The sequence below is a fragment of the Crocuta crocuta genome, unplaced genomic scaffold, assembly GCF_008692635.1.
Source record: "Crocuta crocuta isolate KB4526 unplaced genomic scaffold, BGI_CrCroc_1.0 scaffold413, whole genome shotgun sequence".
NCBI lineage: Eukaryota > Metazoa > Chordata > Mammalia > Carnivora > Hyaenidae > Crocuta > Crocuta crocuta.
In genome coordinates this window covers 51,476-73,865 of record NW_027530361.1, presented here as the reverse complement: position 1 = coordinate 73,865, position 22,390 = coordinate 51,476, and the positions used below count along the sequence as shown (strand labels likewise).

General features: G+C 35.4%; 1 protein-coding gene across 1 annotated transcript in view; it reads left to right on the top strand.

Moving 5' to 3' along the window:
* FAM184A (family with sequence similarity 184 member A) overlaps positions 1-22,390 on the top strand; it is a 120,268-nt gene that overhangs the window by 76,495 nt on the left and 21,383 nt on the right. Inside the window, 2 exon segments of the mRNA XM_077766080.1 lie at positions 15,554-15,766; positions 20,417-20,570. Coding sequence (XP_077622206.1) covers positions 15,554-15,766; positions 20,417-20,570 — 367 coding nt within the window.

The following is a 22,390-nucleotide window of genomic DNA, read 5'->3' as shown; positions in this document are numbered from 1 at the left end:
ATCCTAAAATGTCATCATATATTTATTTCGCTTTGTTTTCAGGGAAGATTTTATTTTGGGTCCAACATGATAACTTTATATTCTAATTCTCTCATTCAGATCGGTGGACTGAGAAATTTGGGAGAGACACGGACCATTCAGACATAGAACTGTGGGACTTTGTTGTTTGGGTCTGACCCTCCATTTTGAACTTTGAGGCCCCAAGTCTGTTTAGCTGGTGATAGCCACCATTGTATATGACGATGTTTTTGCCTTCCACATATCTACAATCTAATAGGGGAAGATTTGTATATAGATACCTACAGTAAAAGTCACTCTGCAGTGAGTGACTGTCAGTGGTGTGGACAGTGTGTACTGTAGGAGCAGTGATGTGCTGGCTCTGGCTCCTCCCACTTCACATAGTTGTGACGGTGTACAGGCCTTCTCAGCTCCATATTCTGGGACATGTTGGTGGGTGGCAGTCTTCTACACTGGGAGTATTTACACCACAAATAGCAACATGTGCTTCACATCAGGGCTTTATTTCTCAGGGAGCCTCCATCCTTATCCACTTACCACTGGGTGGGAGTATAGAATAGAAAAAGTGACATAGCCAAAGGGATTGGGAAGATTTTCATTAAAAAGGTCAGCTTTAGTGTGACTTTCAAATAGGGTAAAGAACGAACACAAATATTTTTATTCATTTGACGTTTTATTGAATATACTCTTATTTCCCAAGCACTGTGTATGAGGAGTACAGAAAGATGAGGTGCGGACAGCCAGGGAGATAGGTCATTGTGAAAAATTTTGACTTCCAAGCATAGGAGTCCAGAGTTCACTCAGTAAGCTGTGGGATTCTGTCAGAGGTTTGCAGATAGGAGAATAACACATTGAAAATTTCATTTTAGGGAGCTTAATGTGGTTGTGGTTTTGAAGTGAGGATGAAACGGAGACATCTCACTAATGTACAGTGTCTGAAACAGAACTCTTGAATACACATGATGCACCCAGCCGTCACCCCTCAACCCAAGCCACACACTCCTCCTCCTCTCTGCCATCCATCCGCTGCTCAGCCATCTCGGACGGCTCGCCCTGTGCCGCCAAGCAGCGCTGCAGCATCTCCGGCTGCTCTCCCCTCAGAGTACACCCAGGATCCGCCCTTTGCCCAGCACCTCCTCCCCTACCACCTCGTCTGGGCCACTGACAGTTGTCTCCTACACTGCAAATGGGACCTGCACTTGGTCTTCCTGCTGCTTCTCTTGCCCACCTACATACTATTTCCCAGTCAGCCCGACTGATGCTCTTAAAATGGTAAGTTGGATCACGTGACTCTCCTGCTTCAAACTTCCCACCTTTAGGTTATAATCCACACTTTTACCATGACCTGTAGCCGACTTATGATTTGTCCCCTACCAACATCACCTCCTGCCACTCCTTCCCTTCCTTTTCTGCAGTCCTACTGGAAGACTTGGAAGAACCCACACACACCAAGATTAATCCGTCTCAGGGCCTTTGCACCTGCCTCCACATGAAACCCGCTTTCCCTAGATCTTTGTGGCTTGTTCTTTCACTTTGTTCAATTCTCTGCCCAATCTTAACGCTTCAAAAAGATCTTCCTTAGCCCCTTTCTCTAAAATAGCACCCTCCATTCACTCTGTCCTCTTACTCTGCTTTGTGTATCTTCAAAACAGTTATTACTATATAGCATCATACTCATTATTTTCCCTATTAGAATGTAGTTCCATTAGAGCTGGGTCTTTATCTATGCTAATCACTGTTGCGTACCCAGCTGCTAAAACTCCCTGGCATATAGTAAACACTCAGTAGTTGTTGAATGGAGTGAACAAAAACTGAGGCACAGCTACTGAAGAGGAAGTTGTCAAATATATGAAGTACAAATGATTCTACCCATTTAGGGCCTGAATTAAGTTTATTTCACTGAGAATACAAGGGAAACTATAAAGGAAAAAATCATGTAATTTGGTAGAATACTTTGGTAAAGGAGAAATAAATGTTAAAATTGACTCAGAATTTGAAGCCAGAATAATCAAAAGGAAGAGCATCATCTGAGAGACAGATGTCCTGAGCTGCTCAACTGGGGAGAAGGGGGATGATGAGATGGTAAGTTTGGTTTTAGATGTATTGATTCTACCATCACAGGAAATTTTAGAATTTTTCACACTCAATTGGAAGGAGCAATGACATGAATAAGAAATAGAGCATTAAAATAAGTGCTGGGGGCACCTGGGTGGCTCAGTCAGTTAAGCATTCGACTTTGGCTCAGGGCATGATCTTGCCGTTCCTGAGTTCGAGCCCCACATCAGGCTGCATATTGACAGCATGGAGCCTACTTCAGATTCTGTGTCTCCCTCTCTCTCTGCCTCCTCCCCTTTTGTGATCTGTCTCTCTCCCTCTCTCAAAAATAAACAAACGTTAAACTTTTTTTTTAATTTTTCAAAAAAATCCACTAAGTTGTTGATCAATAGCAACCAAGAAGCCAGCTTCTTATGGCTATTGCAGACTATGTTCTAATTTTTATGTATTTATTTATTTAAAAAAATTTTTTTAATGTTTTATTTATTTCTGAAAGAGAGAGAGAGACAGAGTGAGCAGGGGAAGGTCAGAGAGAGAGGGAAATACAGAATCTGAAGCAGGCTTCAGGCTCTGAGCTGTCTGCACAGAGCTCGATGTGGGGCTTGAATCCACGAACTGTGAGATCATGACCTGAGCCAAAGTCGGATGCTTAACCAACTGAGTCACCCAGGCGCCCCTGTATTTATTTTTTTAAGTTTATTTATTTGAGAGAGAGAGAGAGCACGTGCGCATGAGCTAGGGGGTGCAGAGAGAGGGAGAGAGAGAATCCTGAGCAGGCTCTGCACTGCTAGCACAGAGCCTGACGTGGGGCTTGAACCCACGAACTATGAGATTGTGATCTGAGTCGACACCGGACACTTAACACACTGAACCACCAAGACACCTTGAAATAATTCTACCTTTTTAAAAATGTGGCTACTGAAAACTTTTTTTTAATAAGAAAATTTAATTTTTTTAACTTTTTTTGAGAGAGCATGTGCAAACAAGGGAGGGACAGAGAGAGGGGAACAGAGGAACTGAGGCAGGGTCCTTGCTGACAGCACAGAGCCCAATGCAGGGCTTGAACCCACAAACTGTGAGATCATGACTGGACCTGAAGTCAGATGCTTAACTGACTGAGCCACCCAGGTGCCCTTGGCTACTGAAAACTTCTAAATTATACACATAGCTCTCAGTTATAATCCTATTAGACAGCAATGGTCTAGACTATTTAGATAAAAAATTTAGAGTAAATTTGGCTCTGTGCTTATTTTGCTAGCTCCGTCCTCTAGATCTTAAATTAAGTTTTATATTGGGAATGAATTCTCTTTAGAAATTACCTACTGAGAGGCGCCTGGGTGGCTCAGTTGATTAAGCGTCTGACTTTGGCTTAGGTCACGATCTTGCGGTTTGTGGGTTCAAGCCCCGCATCAGGCTCTGTGCTAACAGCCAGCTCAGAGCCTGGAGCCTGTTTCAGATTCTATATCTCCCTCTCTCTCTGACCCTCCTCTGCTCACACTGTCCATCACTCTCTGTCTCAGAAATAAATAAAACATTTAAAAAAATTAGAAATTGCCTACTGAAACAAAGATTATATTTGCATCAGTTTTTATGTTTGTTTTAAAAGAATAACAATACTACTTTTTAATGGAAGAACAGATACAAGTGGTTTCTGAGGTAAAGAGATTAGAATAATCATCTATTCCCAGCCACCTCGAAGACCTTGACAGAGCCCTGAGCAGTGATAGAACATCAATGAAGCTGACCCTGAAGGTTCTGAACCCTCTCCCTAGAAATTAGGAGAGAGGAAACTATGTAGAAAAACATCAGATCTAGCCTGAGCCCTGGGAGAAGAGATGACTGGAGTAAGGAAAAGGGAAGTTAAAGGAAAAAGCAGAAGAGTGAAGGGTAATAACATATGGAGAAAAGAGAAATGCCACCTAGAATAGAGAGTGAAAATAGCAGGTAGGACCCAATTTTGCTTTCTCAGAAAATGTGCAATGGAATTAAAGTCTGCCAAAACACAGCCAACATCCACTGTCTTTCATACTTTAGTTCCCGGATTCAAAGTTAATTTGCAGTATTTTAGTAAATATGGAATCTTGTGCTTCATTTCTCTTCAGTCAAAAAAATTTATGACGTTGGGCTCCTGGGTGGCTCAGTCAGTTAAGCATCTGACTGGTTCAGGTCATGATCTCATGGTTTGTGAGTTTGAATCCCACATGGGGTGAGTTCAAGCCCCACCATGGGTGAACATTAGCTCTGCTTTGGTGAGCCCTGCTTCCCTCTCTCTCTCTCTCTCTCTCTCTCCCCGTGGGACTGTCTTTCTCCCTCTCCTCTCTCTCCACACATCACTCACTTGTGCCCTTTCTTTCAAAAAAAATTAATGTCATTATTTTAACTATATTATATCCTCTTTTATCAGACTTATGTTGTTAGTATTCTTCGTCTTGAGATTTTTTTCTTCCAAGGTAAACAGTACTACATTGTTTTCTGAAGTAATTTGCAAATCTAAAAATGTTTAATTTTCTTTTCTCTACCTAAACCTCTTTTTAGAATAAATTTATCCAGTTCTTAAATTGGTACCTTTAAGAAAAGAGAGTGAAGAGATGGAACAGTGATATCTACGCATGGCTTTAAAAAGAGATGCTTAAAATACTGGGCAGTTATTAATGCATACTAATCATATATGTATGGTCTGCAAAATACTGTAGTAAGACCTTTGATGAAATGAGGAACAGTTTGGGGCGCCTGGGTGGCTTAGTCGGTTGAGCGTCCGACTTTCGCTTAGGTCATGATCTTGCGGTTCGTGGGTTCGAGCCCCACATCGGGCTCTGTGCTGACTGCCAGCTCAGAGCCGGGAGCCTGTTTCAGAGTCTGTGTCTCCCTCTCTCTCTGACCCTCTCCTGCTCACGCTGTCTCTCTCTCTCCTAGAAATAAATAAAAATATAAAAAAAAAAAAAAAAGAAAGAAAGAAATGAGGAACAGTTTGTGCCTCTTCAGAGGTAGAAGGACCCAGAGCACATCTGAAAATACTTACAAACACTGAGATAGCATTGTAATAACAAATCAAGTTAATATATTTCAGTTTCATATGACAAGATACTTAAAGCATTTTGGATCTGAAAAGTTTCAATGGGTATATAATTATAAAGTTATTTAAGATAATCTCTGAGAAAAGTGTTAAGAATTATCCAACATATTAGCTTGTCTCCATCTTAATGTATTATATGTTTGTTATTACTACTTTAGTTTAAATACTAAACAACTGTTCATGAATTTTTCTTCTATTTTTTGCTTTAGGAGAATTATTTTTTTAAGGTTTTTTAAAATTTATTTTTGATAGAGCATGATCAGGGGAGGGGCAGAGAGAGAAGGAGACACAGAATCTGAAGCAGGAACCAGGATCTGAGCGGTCAGCACAGAGCCTGATGCGGGTCTCAAACTCCTGAACCACAAGATCAGGACCTGAGCCAGAATTGGACATTTAACCAACTGAGTCACCCAGGCACCCCTAGGAGAAATATTAAAGTTGTGATTTTCACTCTTAAAACTTAGGTTTGTTGGTTGCTGTTCTGTAGATATTAGTAAACCTTATAATTAATATTAGAAAAAGACTACATAATTTGTTTTAAAAAGTTACCATATTATATATTAAATATTGAATTTTGGAACTCTTCATTAAGCTTTAACATATTTCACTTGCATTGCAGTGTAAGATCACTGACATATTGTTTCAAGAAAGTCAAAATTTTGATAAATGACATTTCTTGTTTTAGTAATAAGAATTTTATTCTGTTGACCTTTGATGACATTTTGACATCAGTCAAAAAGTTAGTCCATCCTGATGCACCATGTAGTGTGCTAGACCTATAATGGAGTCATAATGATCTTTGCATTCCCAATGCTTATAATCTAGAAAGGAAGGAAAATAGAAATAACAGTTGGATACATTAACTTATTATAACTGTAGTATACAGCATGTGTATCATGGGAACCTAACATAGTCTGGGAACTTGGAGAAGGTCTCTTTGACTATAGGATCCTTTACCTAAGACCTGGAAGAGAAGCAGGAGTCAGGGCAAGAGGAAAAGAACAGCATCCTAAGCAGAAGGGGACATATGTGCAAAGGCCCTCAGGCAGTCCCCAAACACCTTCACTCTGGAAAATAGAGCCACAAGGCTGGGGAAGTAAGCAGGGCGGATTACTTGGAGTCTTGTTGGGACTTTATCTAAAGAGCGATGAGGAGCTGTTGAAAGATTTTAATCAGGAATATGAAATATTCAGGTATTATAATTTCAAAACTCTGACTGCAGTATGGAGAATAGGATACAGTGAGACAAGTTAGGTACCATTCAATGAATATTGTTCCCTCTTGTCAGTCTTTGTTCGGATCAGTATTTTCAGGACATATAGTATATTTGGTATGCCCGTTAATTCATTTCTGTGAGAGGATACATTTCAAAGTCTTAGAATCTTTTGGCCTTTGTCAACAGGTTTTCTGAATGATATTGATGTATTTTTTTTCTAAATAACTTTTTTCTTTTTAATTTTGAAACTTTCTTTTTACTGCTTATGTTGTTATGGGGGAAAGGAAAAGTAAGGTAGAGAGTAGCAAAAACTAAATAATAACTCCATATCATTCATTTAGTCTTGAAATAAGCATTCATTGACCCATTTACTTTTTGCTACATACCTTTAGGCACTTTGGATACAAATTGTGAATAAGACCTAGTCTGTGTCCTCCAAAAGCTTGTAATTCAGTGGATTTTAATATTTATATACCAGTATGTTTGCAAATTGCCAACATGTAAAACCTTGTGCTATTTTCTAAATGAATAAACTCAGGCTTAGAACAAATGTGATGACTCCTATAAACCTAGTTTCTTAACATACAAAGCTCTAAATTTCTTATTAAGCTCAGCAACTTTTTTAGTTATTTTCAGTTTTCTTTCTCACTTATCTGGAAGTCTGATTATCTTCATCCTTATAGAAAAGAAATCCTGAAACACATTCAGTAGGCCTTCTATGTTGAGATATCTTAGTGCTATCAGTTGAGGTCCTTTTCACTCATCTCAGAAACTATAACAAGAAGCTTAAGTTGGTTTAAAACAAATGGACATCAGTTTTTATCAACCTTTTACATAGGGCATCTGTTTTATCAACATGGATATTGCCTATATAAAATGCTTGCCAAATAATATTTTTGCATACAGATTTTTAGTTCATCCAATATTCTTTCACGCAGACATTTACTTGGGGAATCTCATCTGTGTTGTGGCATAAATACCATGTATGTGCCAAAGACTTCCAGAATTAAATCTCTAGCCTTGATATCTTCACCTGAACTCAAAATTATTTCGCTGGCTAATTGGTATCTCAAATATCACATGCCTGACTCAAAAATACTGACTTCCAATCTCTGTACACCAACCCCATCATCTTCACTTCTTGGCACTGCTTGTAGCTCAGAACAAAAACTGAAGGGTCATCCTTGATTTCCTGTTCCTTTATCTCTCATGTAATCTGTCAATCCTATTTATTCCACCTCCAAAACATACCATCAGCTTCCATCTACTCTAGTAAATACTGCACCAAGTCACCATTATACTAGCCTCCTATCCAGCCTCCCCAGTGTCACGTTTCTTCATGGCACTCAAAGCAACCTTTTATGATGTAATCAGACCTTGTCATGACTCTCCTAAAAATTCTCTCGAGGCATTTCATTGAATTAAAGCTCTTCTTCTGACTCCTTTATTTTCCTACAAGACCCTAAACCATGTGGCCCATGAAAAATCACCCATCTGTTCTCATCCCCACAAACCTTCCCCCCACCACATATATCATATACACATGTACATCCAGTCACTTGCAGCTCACTTCCACCTCAGGCTCTTTGTGTTAGTTAATCCATCCACCTGGACACACTTTCCCCAGGATCAGTCATCTCATTTTGAACTTTTTCGTTGATCTCAAGTTCAAGTGTCACTTCTTTCAAAAGATCTTTCCTTACCATCAACCCAGTATCACTTCCAGTCATTTCCTATCATAGCAACCTTTTTTTAAATTGTAGAATACTACAATAGCATCAACTTTTTATTTTTTGTTTTTTTGTATGTTTATTTTATGGTCTTATTCAACTCTCTATATCACTCTGTACTTAAGATATTCCCTGGAATTTAACAGTACTCCAATAAAGATTTTTTAATTGAAAAAAATCTTACTTCATTTATGTATTAACCAGTTAGGGTATTGTGACCCAATAGCACTAGTGCATTTCCCCATTGCCACAGCCAAGTCTGTGATGTGAGTCACCCCAGGTCACAGCTCATGTCTTTTGATTTACATATTTCCATGGGCTGTAACAGTGTGTTGACAGAGGCAGTGCACATGTGAGCTTAGATTCCAAGTGTTCAAATATACTTCTGTTGTATAAAATCAAAAATCTAGAATTCCTAAGGGAAGACCTGGCATGCCATTTTATGATATGTTGTGCCCAGATTATCAGTTAGTTCAGGAATCCTAAATAACATACGTATTTTTGTCTAATGATACCTTAAAGAGTGAAAAATCAAATCTACTTCATAAGTAAATGCCATATATTTTAGATTAACCTCTAGTACTAGAACATCACTTCTGAGAAATAAAAGGGATAGAACAAACAAAAAAAACTACAACTAAAAGTCCCTCAGCTTTTCATAAGTTTTGTGAAGTCTGTAGAAGTGTCTAATTAGTATATAAAGAATATTGAGTATGAGAAACACAAAGAAAAAGTAAATAAAATTAACATAACTAATATATATAAAAGAAAAAGTATATATGTATACATATAAAATATATATTATGTATATTATGTCTTCTGTATATAATTTTATGTATTAAGTAAATGAGAAACTTTAAATTGATCAGTTATGGAATAACCAAATAGAAATCAATCTTTTTTTCCTCAACTTATTTTAACTCTGATATATGTATCTTAAACTGTATATTAGTCTTAATTATTAGTAAAAAATTGTTTACCAGATAAAAACTAGGTTTAGTTTATGACACACCAAGATATAATCACATTATCAAAGAATTACTTTCTGCCTGAAAATTTAATTATAGTGTCCAAAGTAAAAAATATTCCTCAGGAACTTTTCTATTTGAATTACTAATATAAATTTAAAATACCATTTTTTGGAAGGCAAAAAAATGAGGCACTTGAAAATGAAATCACATTTTCTCTCATATTTGGGGAAAAAGAGGGTGTGGGTTTTTCCAGTTGTTTTATATCACTGAAAATTTCAATGAACTTCTGAAAACCCAGATCATAAATAATTTTGCCGACTATATCCTAGAAAATAGGACTGAAGAGATACAAAAGCATCTCTTCTTTCTTTCCCCTAAGTATAAAACCAGATGATTATTAAATGTTCACATTTTTAATGATTATCTTGTATTTATTTTTGGCCTCCAAATTATATAGTCAATCAAGTTAGTATTTCAGTTCTCATCCTCTCATTTCTCTTGAGAAGTCTTTCATGAGCTTATATCAGTACTGAGAATAATGCTTTGAAGCATTTTATATTGTAGATTTCTGGGAGGAATTTAGAACAATAATATTTCTTCTAGGTCCTTCAGTAATCATTATCTTTCCAACTGACCCCTGATTGGTATGTACTGGCCTTCAGTATTTTGCATAGGTAAGTCTGCCAACCACACAAACATCAGATACTGTCTTAAGGGACTACAGACAATTTAGATAGCGTGTCTTAATTTTTTGGGGTTAATTCCTTTCTAAAAAACTGTTTCAACTTACTTTTTTTCTTGAGCATATTATAATTAATGTTCTGTGTTTTACTCTCCCTTTTATATTCCTCTTTCTTTCACTTAGTTGATATCTGAATGTTTCCCTTTATTCCTTTGATCTTTTCTTCCTAGCGGCACTCTCTGGGTGAAGCTTTGCATAAATCTATCAACAATGTAAGTGAACGGCACTTACAATTTGTACACAAGGGCATGTTGCACTTTTGATTTTGCATAAATATCATCACTGCTTTAAAGCTTTAACTTACGATATAAAAAATTCACTTCGGCATTCAATAAGTTATGTTTTGTATATGGGTAACAAAAGCTTCTCACTTTGAGCCATTCGTTTGTGTGTGTGCATACATCTACCACATTGTATTAATAAGCAGATTTTTATTACAAAGCCAAGCAAGATCTTACCTTTCAAACATAAAATTCATTATTTAAATTACTTTGAAAAATATTTTTGAAAACTGTTAACTACTTGACCGTCAAAACAATGGAAATAAGTGTAAATATATTTTTCCTTTTGTTAAACTAGTTTATTTTTTGAACAAGTAGTATCAATAAACAAGTATTAGGCGTGAAGGTTCATGAGATTCAGGACACATTTTACATTTTGATGTTGTAATTATTAAAATACTTAAGTGAAATGAAATAAGTCCCTTTCCTAAGAACTGCCAAAAGCTATTGTTTTTACTTAAATATGCAGAAATTAAGCTTCAAAGTAATACTCCAGTATAAACACTCATTTAAAAATTTTTCATATATAATATGAAGAGAAAAAAATGAGATTTATTTTTACCATCCCCAACATTGTTCTTTAAAAGAACAGAGCTGACCGTCTTTGAATATTTTTTTTGATATCCTAGGGCAGCGATCCACCAACTTTTACTATAAAGAGCCAGATGGGAACTACTTTTGGCCTTGTAGGCCCTGCAGTCTTTCTGGCAGCTTCTTGACTCTGTTGCTGTTGTAGGGTGAAAGTGGCCATAGACAATATGTGAATGAATCTGCGTGGCCATGTTCTAGTAAAACTTAATTTACAACAGGCTGCAGTCTGCCATCTCCTGTCCTAGAGGACTCAAAGCTTGAGTCTAGATGTCCTGTAACAATTTGGTACTTCTGGAGTGAAACTATTTCCTCATACCTTCCTAAATTCTTTCTACTACGTAAGAAAAGACAGCTTTGTCTACCTTTAAAATTAAACTTTTACGGCTCATGATCTGAGCCATAGTCAGACACTTAACCGAGTGAACTACTCAAGTGCCCCTAAAAAATGTATTTAAAAATAAGCAACAAATATATTTATCCCAATGTTGGCGAAATAAGGCTACAGTTAGCAATTCACATATAACATAGTAAGGATTTGGGCATGATCACTATATTAATCCAGACTTTTTGACAAATGTACTGATTGGGATAGGAATATGAACCCAAATAAGGTAAGATTATTGTCAGAATTAATTGTACTTCAGAATACTTGTGACAACATACTCACCTTTACTTAAATAGTTATAAATGAAAAAAGCTTAAATTGAAGTTAAATTTATTAGTAACTAGAATGAGAATGTCTTGATTCATCCACAGAAAAGGAGTTGGTGACACTGTGAAATCCCCATTAATTAATTCCTTTTGGTAACATCAGTCATTAAGGATCAACTCTTCTAAGCTGTCCTCATCCAAACAAAGATGACCCTGTCAGTGTTGTTCAGCAGCGTGAGCAACTATCCACCCCCTACACATTCTTGCCTGGCCTTCCATGCCAGAGGTTGTCTGCTATATACTGTCTTGTTCTAAAAGATGTGGTTATTGAGACCTTTGTCCTTTATTAAAAGCTTTCTAATTTCTTTCAGCTAAGAATGAAAGGGTGATTGGGAACATATTACAGAAATATCTTAAGGACATTAAGTAGGCATTTTTGTGGTTCTTAATTCATAAATTCCATTTAAAGATTTTCTTGGAAAAATACCAAGAAATTATGAACAATTCAGAATTTTCTCAGAATAACAATTTTGAGAAATTCTCCTAAGCTTAAATTTACTTTTTTAGCTAGACTCTTCAAAAATAGCAAGTTAGTAGTTAAAAACAACAAAAAAAAACAAAGGGATGAAAATATTCAGGGACCTTCAAACATTTTACATGAACATTGATATAAGTTGTTGATATACTAATAAGTTTTCCTTACTGTCCTCTAAGCCTGTGTTAGCAGTTTTTAATGTTGCCTTATATATTTGAAAGTGCTGAACTGATATCATGTGTTTTAGACTTTCCTTATAATTTGTGTTGACTTTTCTTGTCAAAATTGTTAAGTATTTTGGCCTAACATAATTCCATGTCCTGTGTTGACATCCTGTCATATCCAGTACTTCAGATTTGATTCATTTTCTATTTTGAGGGTGTTTTTTCATACACCATTGTGAAGGTACAGAATCCTTATGAAATTGCCCTCTAGGAAATAAAGCTTTCCTTTGTCCAGAAAAATGTATCCATATGCTTTTAATTTTAGTCTTTTTGAAAATTTTACAACACTTTATTCTTGAAAACATATTAGTATTTTAAGTTTTTTAATTGCCATCTGAAGGTGGCAATTACTATTGTCCTTTAAAATTGTTTGCAAAGTATCTCATAGCTATTGATGAATAGAATATGGCATATAATTCATATCCAACTCCTGTGGTAAGAATTTTTTAAATGACTAACATTCTTTCCTGAATTAAGGATTCTTTTGGTTTATTTAAAACCAACAAAGCAAAAAACATTATCATTTAGAATTATAACAGATATAAACTAATACCATATAACTAAATATATAATTTGAACAACCATTCTCATTCATTTATTCAACAAATGGCTTTCTATAATTCTGTGATAAAAGTACTGATAAGGATTGCCTATACTATTTGGTGCAAACTCTTTGTTCTCTTTTATTTGAATTAATGAAGTTTTATGTTAATAGGTATTTCCATAAAGTATACTAAACTGTTTAAATTATAGGTCTACATAAAACATTAGTTCATTTTACATTGCTTTGCTCATTATTTGTGTTTTAAAGTACCATGTAATTTTCACATTGAATAAAGGCTGATTATTTAATGCAATGCTACTAACTTATTTATAAAATGAGCAAAATAAGTTTTGATGCTGCATTGCATGAGAAAGGCTTTCTGCATATAATTCATCTTATGGTATTGAGCATGAATCTAGAGATTTTAGATAGCCTTAATATTATTTTGGTGTGCTTTTGGAGTTAAGAATACAGAATATCTAAGTATATTTGAATACTAAATTGCATGATAATGTCTTTTTGCATATACTTTTTATTTTATTGAATATAGATGCAAAGATTAATCTTCTATCCCAAAATGAAAAATAATACTTTGGACTTTTTTTAAGGTATACTTTATGATATAAAATATTTTAATGTATTTTATTTAAGCTAGAGAAGTTAGATTTTATTTTTTAATTTTTATTTTTTATAATTTTCAAAAGTTTATTTATTTATTTTTGAGAGAGAGAGAGAATGACAGAATTCCAAGCAGGCTCTGAGCAGCACAAAACCCAACATGGGGCTCAAACTCAGGAACTGTGAGATCATGATCTGAACTGGAATCAGGAGTCAAATGCTTAACTGACAGAGCCACCCAGGTGCCACAAAAGTGTCCTTAGATTTTAAACATGTTATTGTTCTATTACTGTGGTTTCTCATTTTAGATATTCTATTTCTTCATAAGTTTCACCCTTAAATAGTTAAAATATGAGTCAATTGTCAAATTAACATATGGGAGAGCTCTTTTTGATGCAGTGAAGTTTTGATGTGGGTACTGAAGAAAATAAGATACACTACTATGAACTGATTGGCTTCTTACTAAGTGCACACTTAATTAAAGGACTGGACCCAGAGCTACCACTAGTACATACAGTACCTGTGTGCAAGTTGGAAAAATATACCCCTTTTCTTTGAGTATATGCGGGTGCATACCAGGGCAGATACCTTAGTGAGCAGTTTGTTCACTGGTCTTTACTTGGCCAGGGGCCAATTAATAGCTTTGACAATATCAATCATTATTCTAAATGTACTATAGTCTTTTCCTAACATTCCCATATATGTTTTAACAAGTTATCACCAGAGGCAAGGGTGTCACAGGGGTCCCCATGTTGGATCTGAGACAAGGGTTGAACTTGGGAAGAGAGTTGGCAGGACGGTACCTTTTCTATTTCAAGAGGCAGCTAGCTGGGGAAGAAAAATGACTATCAATTACACATTAGTGTTCATAAACAACACATTTTTGTTGCCTTTGCCCTTCTGTAATGTACTTTTTCTATCTGGGTTGTCTTCAATATTCCTTTCATCCTGATTTTCTTTGCATAAAACAGTGAGAAGTTACATAGTATAATTTGTGTTAGTCTTCCTACTCTACAAGCATGGCCTTAGCTGCTGTTGTAACATTCTCCTTATTTTTCCTTCTTATTTTTTGCATCTCTGATGATTCTCCACCCTTTTTCTTTCCCAGGTCCCTTTTTCCTTTGTGAGACATGTGAGGCATCCTATCCTGCCTTTCATCAATCAAAAGAAAATAATGTCCCATTTACAAAACCCACTTTACAGTTTCCTCTCTCCCTTAGCCTTCTTGGCCACAGAAACTGTTTTTACTTGTATAGAAACACATATAGCATCTTAAAGTACTTAATGGAACACATTTGACAACTTTTTATCTGGTTCTCCTATGTTCCTCTTAGCTTCAGACTACTACTATTACTATGGTTATCTAGTTCCATTTTCCTGTGTATGAGCAGAGAATAAAGGTCAAATTAAATGGTTATATAAAACATACAAATACACACACATTTTGTGCTTTTATTCTTTAAAAGGCACTTAATTTTAAGTATTTTACAATACTCAGAAACAATGCAGACATATTAAGGGTAATGTCTGTTTCAAAAGGAGTGACAAATCAGTTTTCCATAAGTAAAGAAAAATACCTGTCACTGTGAGGATATAAATAGAGGACCATAGGATGTTTGTGGTTTTAAAAAGCTTGAAGGTTACAAATCCTTTGAATTAAATCAAAATTCAAAAGTGAAAATTCTTTTTTTTAACATAAGGATTCTAAACTATAAATGGAAAAGCCTTTTATACAGTGTAATTTTTTTAAATCCTCAAAGAATCTTAGTTAACATTTATTGAGCACTTATTACATGCCAGGGGCTGTTCTAAGTGAACTATGTGTAATAACACACTTCAGCTCACATGGCCTGGTGAACTATTGATCTAGTAAGTAGCAGAGCTAGGATTTTAACTCAGAGCCCACACTCTTAACTACTCAACTCTACCGCTTCACAATTAAGCAATTTAACTATTTATACTATCTCCATGAAGGACCATAACCTAATGAATACATTAACATTAGTTGTCCTGTTTTTATTTCATATCATGAATTTTTATTGCAGTATAACATAGGTGTTCACTGTGTTTCTAAATGTGGGGTGTTCTTTAGAGAGTCCACAGTCCTAATACCAATAAAACTGTCTATTTATAGAATAACTATTAAAAATAGAATTGCAAGTGGTCTGCAAATCAGTGTAATACTTAGTTAAGGCAACTATTTTACTTTAGTTAATATCTTTGAAATGCTTTTTTCCCTTCAATTGGAAATTTGTGAAATATGCCTTGTATTTATTCTTCATTGTGTACCATTCTGTGGCGTAGATTTCCTTGCTGAAACAGAACCTGGAGATGCAGCTTTCCCAGTCTCAGACTTCTTTGCAGCAGCTGCAAGCCCAGTTCACACAAGAACGACAACGACTTACACAAGAGCTTGAAGAATTAGAGGAACAACATCAACAGAGACATAAATCTTTAAAAGAAGCACATGTCCTTGCATTTCAAACTATGGAAGAAGAAAAGGAAAAGGAACAAAGAGTAAGTTTAATGTGACATATGTTCAGAGGTTATCCAACAGCCTAATAATTATCAGCCTTCATGTTCTTAAGAATTCATTTTTTGCCTCCAAAAAATAATATATTGCTTTATTTCTTTGTGTTTTCTAGAATTTTTCTTGTGGAGGTCAAAAATGATTAAGTATACACACTAGTTACACAAACTAGACTAGGGCCAACATTTTATTTCTGTTTCCAAACATAATGCCAAATTCATGATAAGACCAATACACCATCTCATGTGTCATATAATTGATGATGGTTAAATAAATTTAGCATGGTCCTGCTGAGCTGTAACCACTGTAATCACTTAATACTATTTTGAACTTACAATTGCCTTTCATCAGATTTTTCACTTTTCTCTCTCAGGTTGGATCTACAAAAGGCACATGCATCTAAGGAATTTATAGTTTTTATCCCACATTTTTGTCCTCACATTACCTCCCCTCCTATAAAAAATTCACAATGAAATGAAATTGGAGACTTTAAAATATTGTAATTCCCTGTATACATCCCCAAAGGCTATGTGAATAAGTAGTGATACAGAAATATCATGCAAAAGATCAAATAGATATATTATCCTTCTCCATAAAACACTAGTGTGACATGTCATAGTGTGATTAATTTTGGTTCAGTTCATTTCTTAATGCTGCATTTTTCATTTTCTTGTAAGGACTTTATAATTAAGATAAAATATTTCATTGAAAATGCAATTTTACTAACAATAAGATGTTTTTAATCCTTTATTTGGCTGCAGGCAACTATTTTATGAATAAGTAGGCTATAAAGAAATTTTTAAAACAAAGTCACATTCCATTAAAAACAATTGACTAGCCTATCCAATAAGCTATAGTCTAAAAAGTCTGGACAGTTAAGGAAATTTCTTTGGTTAAAAATTGGGCCTTATTTCCATTACCCATGATGAATATAGATGCAAAAACTGAACACAAAATATTAGCAAACCACATTTAAAAATACATTTAGAAAAATCCATACATCTTGATCACATGGGATTTATTTCAGGATACAAGAATGGTTCAATATCTGCAAATCAGTGTAATTTACTACATTAATAAATGAAGGATAAAAATCACATGATGATCTTAATAGACGCAAGGAAAAGCATTTGACAAAATTCAACATTTATTTATGATAAAAACTCCTGATGAAGTGGGTATAAATGGAATATGCCCTAATAAAGGCTATATGTGGCAAAAACAAAGCTAATATCATACTTAACAAAGAAAAACTGAAAGCTTTTCCTCTAAGACCAGGAACAAGACATAGAAGACCCTTTCACCACTTTTGTTAAACATAGTATTCAAAGTCCTAGCCACAGCAATCAGATAAGAAAAAGAAATAAAAGGCATCCAGATTGATAAGGAAGAAGTAAAACTATCACTATTTGTAGAGAACATACTATACATTGAAAATCCTAAAGACTCCACCAAAAAACTATTAGAATAAATGAATTCAGTAAAGTTGCAGTATACAAAATTAATATACAGAACCTGTTGCATACATAAATCTGTTGGATACCTATACAGTAATAACAAACTATCAGAGAAATTAAGAAAACATCCCATTTACAATTGCATCAAAAGAGTAAAATACCTAGGAATAAATTTAACCAAGAAAGTGAGACTTATACTCTGAAAACTATGATATGGGTGAAAGAAATCAAAGATGACACAAATAAGTGGAAACATATGTCATGCTCATGGATTGGAAGACTTAATATTGCCAAAATTCCATGCTACCCAAGCAATCTCCAGCTTCAGTGCAGTCACTATTGAAATTGCAATAGCATTCTAAGAGACTCTTTTGAGACCTAGAAACCCCTGAAGGTTGAAAGTGATGGAGAAACATTTATCATGCAAATGGATGTCAAAAGAAAGCTGGAGTAGCAATACTTACATCAGACAAAACTGACTTTAAAACAAAGACTAACAAGAGACGAAGAAGGATACTTACATAATAATAAAGGCGACAGTCCAACAAGAAGATATGACTATTGTAAATATTTATGCAACCAACATGGGAACACCCAAATACATAAAATAAGTTAATAGCAAGCATTAGGGAACTAATTGATAATAGAACAATAATAGTAGGGAACATTAACACTGCACTTACATCAAAGGACAGATCCTCTAAACAGAAAATCAACAAGGAAACAATGGCTTTGAATGACACATTGGACAGGAGAGATTTAACACATATATTTAGAACATGCCATCCTAAAACATCAAACCATGAGAGACTCTTGAATGCTGACAAAAACTGAGGACTGATGGATGGGGGGGGAGGGGAAAGGGGCTTGGAGGAGGGCACTTGTGGGGATGAGCACTGGGTGTTATGTGGAAACTAATTTGACAATAAACTATTTGTAAAAAAAAAAAAAAAAAAGAACATGCCATCCTAAAACAGCAGAATACACACTCTTTTCAAGTGCACAAGAAACATTCTCCAGAATAGATCACATATTAAGCCACAAAACAAGCCTCAAAAAATATAAAAAGCGGAAGTCATACCATGCACCTTTTCTAGAAGTCAGCCACTAGAAAAAGATCTGGAAAGACCACAAACACATGGAGGTTAAATAACTGTTACTAAACAATGAATGGGTCAATCAGGAAATAAAAGAAGAAATTTAAAAGTACATGGAAACAAAACAAAAACAACAGTTCAAAACGTTTCTGATGCAGCAAAGTGGCTCTAAGAGGGAAGTTTATAGCAATACAGGTCTACCTCAAGAATCAAGAGAAGTCTCAAATAAGCAGTTTACCCTTACAACCAAAGGAACAAAATCAAAATGATGATCAAAATGATGAGAAGGAAGGAAATGATAAAGATTAGAGCAGAAATAAATGATATAAAAATAGATCACTGATACTAGGAGGTGGTTCTTTGAAAAAAAAAATCATCAAAATTGATGAACCTCTAGCCAGACTTAGGAAGAAAAAAAAGACAAAAGAACCAAATAAATAAAACCAGAAGTGAGAGGGGAGAAATAATCGACACGACAGAAATATGAACAACTATAAGAGATTATGAAAAACTATATATCAATAAATTGAGAAACCTAGAAAAAAATGGATAAATTCCTAGAAACATGTAATCTACCAAAACTGAAACAGGAAGAAATAAAGAAATTTGAACAGGCTGATAGCCAACAAAGAAATTGCATCAGTAATCAAACTCCCAACAAACAAAAGTCCAGGATCAGATGGCTTCACAGGTGAAATCTACCAAACATTTAAAGAGTTAATACCTACCTTTCCCAAAATACTGCAAAAAATAGAAAGAAAACTGCCAAATTCATTCTATGGTGCCAGCATTCTCCAGAAACCAAAACCAGACAAAGACACCACTAAAAAAGACACCAACAGGGCAGTATCTCTGATGAACACAGATGAAAAAATCCTCAACAAAATACTAACAAACTGAATCCAACAATACAGTAAAAAAGAAAAAAAAAAATCATCTCCTGGTCAAGTGAGATTTATTCCTTAGTTGCGAGGGTTCAATATTCAATTAGCATGATACATCACATCAATAAGAGAAAAGAACCATACAATCATTTCAATAGATGCAGGAAAAGTATCTGACAAAGTACAAAATTGATTCATAATAAAAATTTTCAACAAAGTTGGTTTAGAGGAACATACCTCAAGATAATATTGGTGAAAAACCCATAGCTAACATCACCCCAAATGGGGAAAAACAGAACCTTTCCTATAAGGTCAGGAACAAGACCATGATGTCTACTCTCACCACTTTTATTCAACATAGTACTGGAAGTCCTAGACACAGCAATCAGATAACATAAATAAAAGACATCCATATTGGTAAGGAAGAAGTAGAACTTTCACCCTTTGCAGATGGTATGATATGGTATATATGATACTATACAGAGAAAACCTGAAAGGCTCCACAGAACATGTTACAGATTATGGTAAGAAAACCCTTCCTGTCCCAGTTCAGTCTGTGTACTTGAAGGACACTGAGCTCTGGTTTTCTCCCATGGCCACATGTCTTCTCTCAGTTTCAGCCACATATATATAGTCTGTTTTCTCTGGTTAGGCTTTTAGAACTAATCAAGTGAGAGGTTTGTTTACTTTTCTACTTCCCTACTCTCACAGCTTTGCTTCTGTCCACAAATTCCTATAAAAAAGTCACTACAAAATATTTGATAAGGTTGGAGTTGTAAAAGCCTTTTGGCATCTCTCTGTTCCTACTCAAGATCTTTTCTTGTTAATGCCCTCCTCCTCTCTTCCTAAGTTTGTGCACATTCCTTCATTTAGGTGGCTTACATGCCTCAGCAACTTCAGAAAATGACTTTAGTTGAAAACTACCTTAGGTAAAGGCCCAGATCCCAATTCAAACATAATACATTGGATCAAACTGGTTTCTTAATTGTTCTCCTGAAGTGACCCTATTAATTTATTTTCTAATGGTCATTATCTTATATCTAATGTTCTTGAAGATGAATAAAAATGCCTTGTTTTTCTTAAATAACTGGGTTTTAGTAATGTATTAATTTATTTTGCCCCCAGTAATTTTTTATTTTGCTTTCATTTTCTTTCCTGTGTTCTAACATAATGAAGCAAATACATTTCTCCTGTTTTAGGCTCTTGAAAATCATTTACAACAAAAACATTCTGCAGAGCTTCAGTCATTAAAAGAGGCACACAGAGAGTCAATGGAGGGCTTCCGGATAGAAATGGAACAGGAACTTCAGACTCTTCGGTTTGAATTAGAAGATGAAGGAAAGGCTATGCTTGGTATTTTGAAAATATTATAATCTTGTCATTTATTTGTATATTCTTTAAAATTCAATATGAAATCACAAAGTTTTATTTTAATTTTTGACACACCAAAATGAGTATCTAAGTGTTTTGCATATTTGAAGTTACCAGATAAAGAGGTGAGTATGGAGGAATAGAATGGATAGAACACAGAAGTGAGGTCCCCTCAACTTTCTCCATACTCTGGCTACGTACGCAACACTCACTGGGGCTTCCACCTACCGTTAAGAAACTAAGTGGAGTTGCCCTGACTTTCTACTTTCCAGTGACTAAAAAGAGTAGATAGGCATACAGCCACATGTCCTTAGACTTGATAGTCATGTTTTTTTTTTAAATAGTTTATTGTCAAGTTGGTTTCCATATAACACCCAGTGCTCATCCCGGCAAGTGCCCTCCTCCATGCCCATCACCCCCCTTCCCCTATCCCCTATCCACATCAGTGCTCAGTTTGTTCTCTGCTTTCAGGAGTCTCTCATGGTTTGCCTCCCTCCCTCTCCCCAACTATTTTTCCCCTTNCAGAGCCTGGAGCCTGTTTCGGTCTGTGACTCCCTCTCTCTCTGACCCTCCCCTGCTCACGCTGTCTCTCTCTCTCTCCTAGAAATAAATAAAACATTTAAAAAAAAAAAAAACAACTCTTGGTTTCATTGATCTGTTCTACTGTTTTTTTGGTTTCTATATTGTTTATTTTTGCCCTGGTTTTTATTTTTTCTCTTCTCCTACTGGGTTTGGGGTGCTCTTGTTTCTCTCCTCCTAGTTCCTTGAGGTGTGCTGTTAGATTTTGTACTTGCGCTTTTTCTAATTTCTTGTAATAGGCCTGGAGAGCAATGTACTTTCCTCTTAGGACTGCCTTTGCTGCCTCCCATAGTGTTCGGATTGTTGTATTTTCATTTTCATTTGTTTCCATATATTTTTAAATTTCTTCTCTGATTGTCTGATTGGCCCATTTGTTCTTTAGTAGGGTGTTCATTAACCTCCGTGTTTTTGGAGGTTTTCCACACCTCTTCCTGTGATTGATGTCAAGTTTCTTAGCATTATGATCTGAAAGTGTGCACGATATGATCTCACTTCTTTTATGTTTATTGAGGGCTGCTTTATGTCCCAGTATGTGGACATATGACCCAGTATGTGATCTATCTTGGAGAATGTGCCATGTGCACTTAAGAAGAAAGTGAATTCTATGGCCTCAGGATGTAGAGCTCTAAATATATCTGTCAGATCCATCTGGTCCAATGTGTCATTCAAGTCCATTGTTTCTTTTGTGACTTTCTGTCCAGTTGATCTACCCATTGCTGTAGTGGAGTATTAAAGACCCCTGCTATGAGCACATTCTCACCCATAAGATTGTTTCTGTTTGTGATGAATTGTTTTATGTATTTGGTGCTCCTGTATTCAGTGTGTAGACATTTATAATTGTTAGCTCTTCCTGATGGATAGAACCTGTAATTATTATATAATGCACTTCTTTATCCCTTGTTACTGCCTTTACTTTAAAGTTCAGTTTGTTTGGTATAAGTATAGCTACTCCAGCTTTCTTTTGACTTCCAGTAGCATGATAGATATTTCTCCATCCCCTTACTTCAATCTGAAGGTGTCCTCCAGTCTAAAATGAATTTCTTATAGACAGCAAATAGATGGATTTTAGTTTTTTTAATTCATTCTACTACCCTATGTCTTTTGATTGGAGCGTTTAGTCCATTTACATTCAGTGTTATTATTGAAGTATATGGGCTTAGAGTCATTGTGTTCTTTGTAGGATTCATGCTTGTGGTGGTGTCTCTGGTACCTTGCATTCCTTG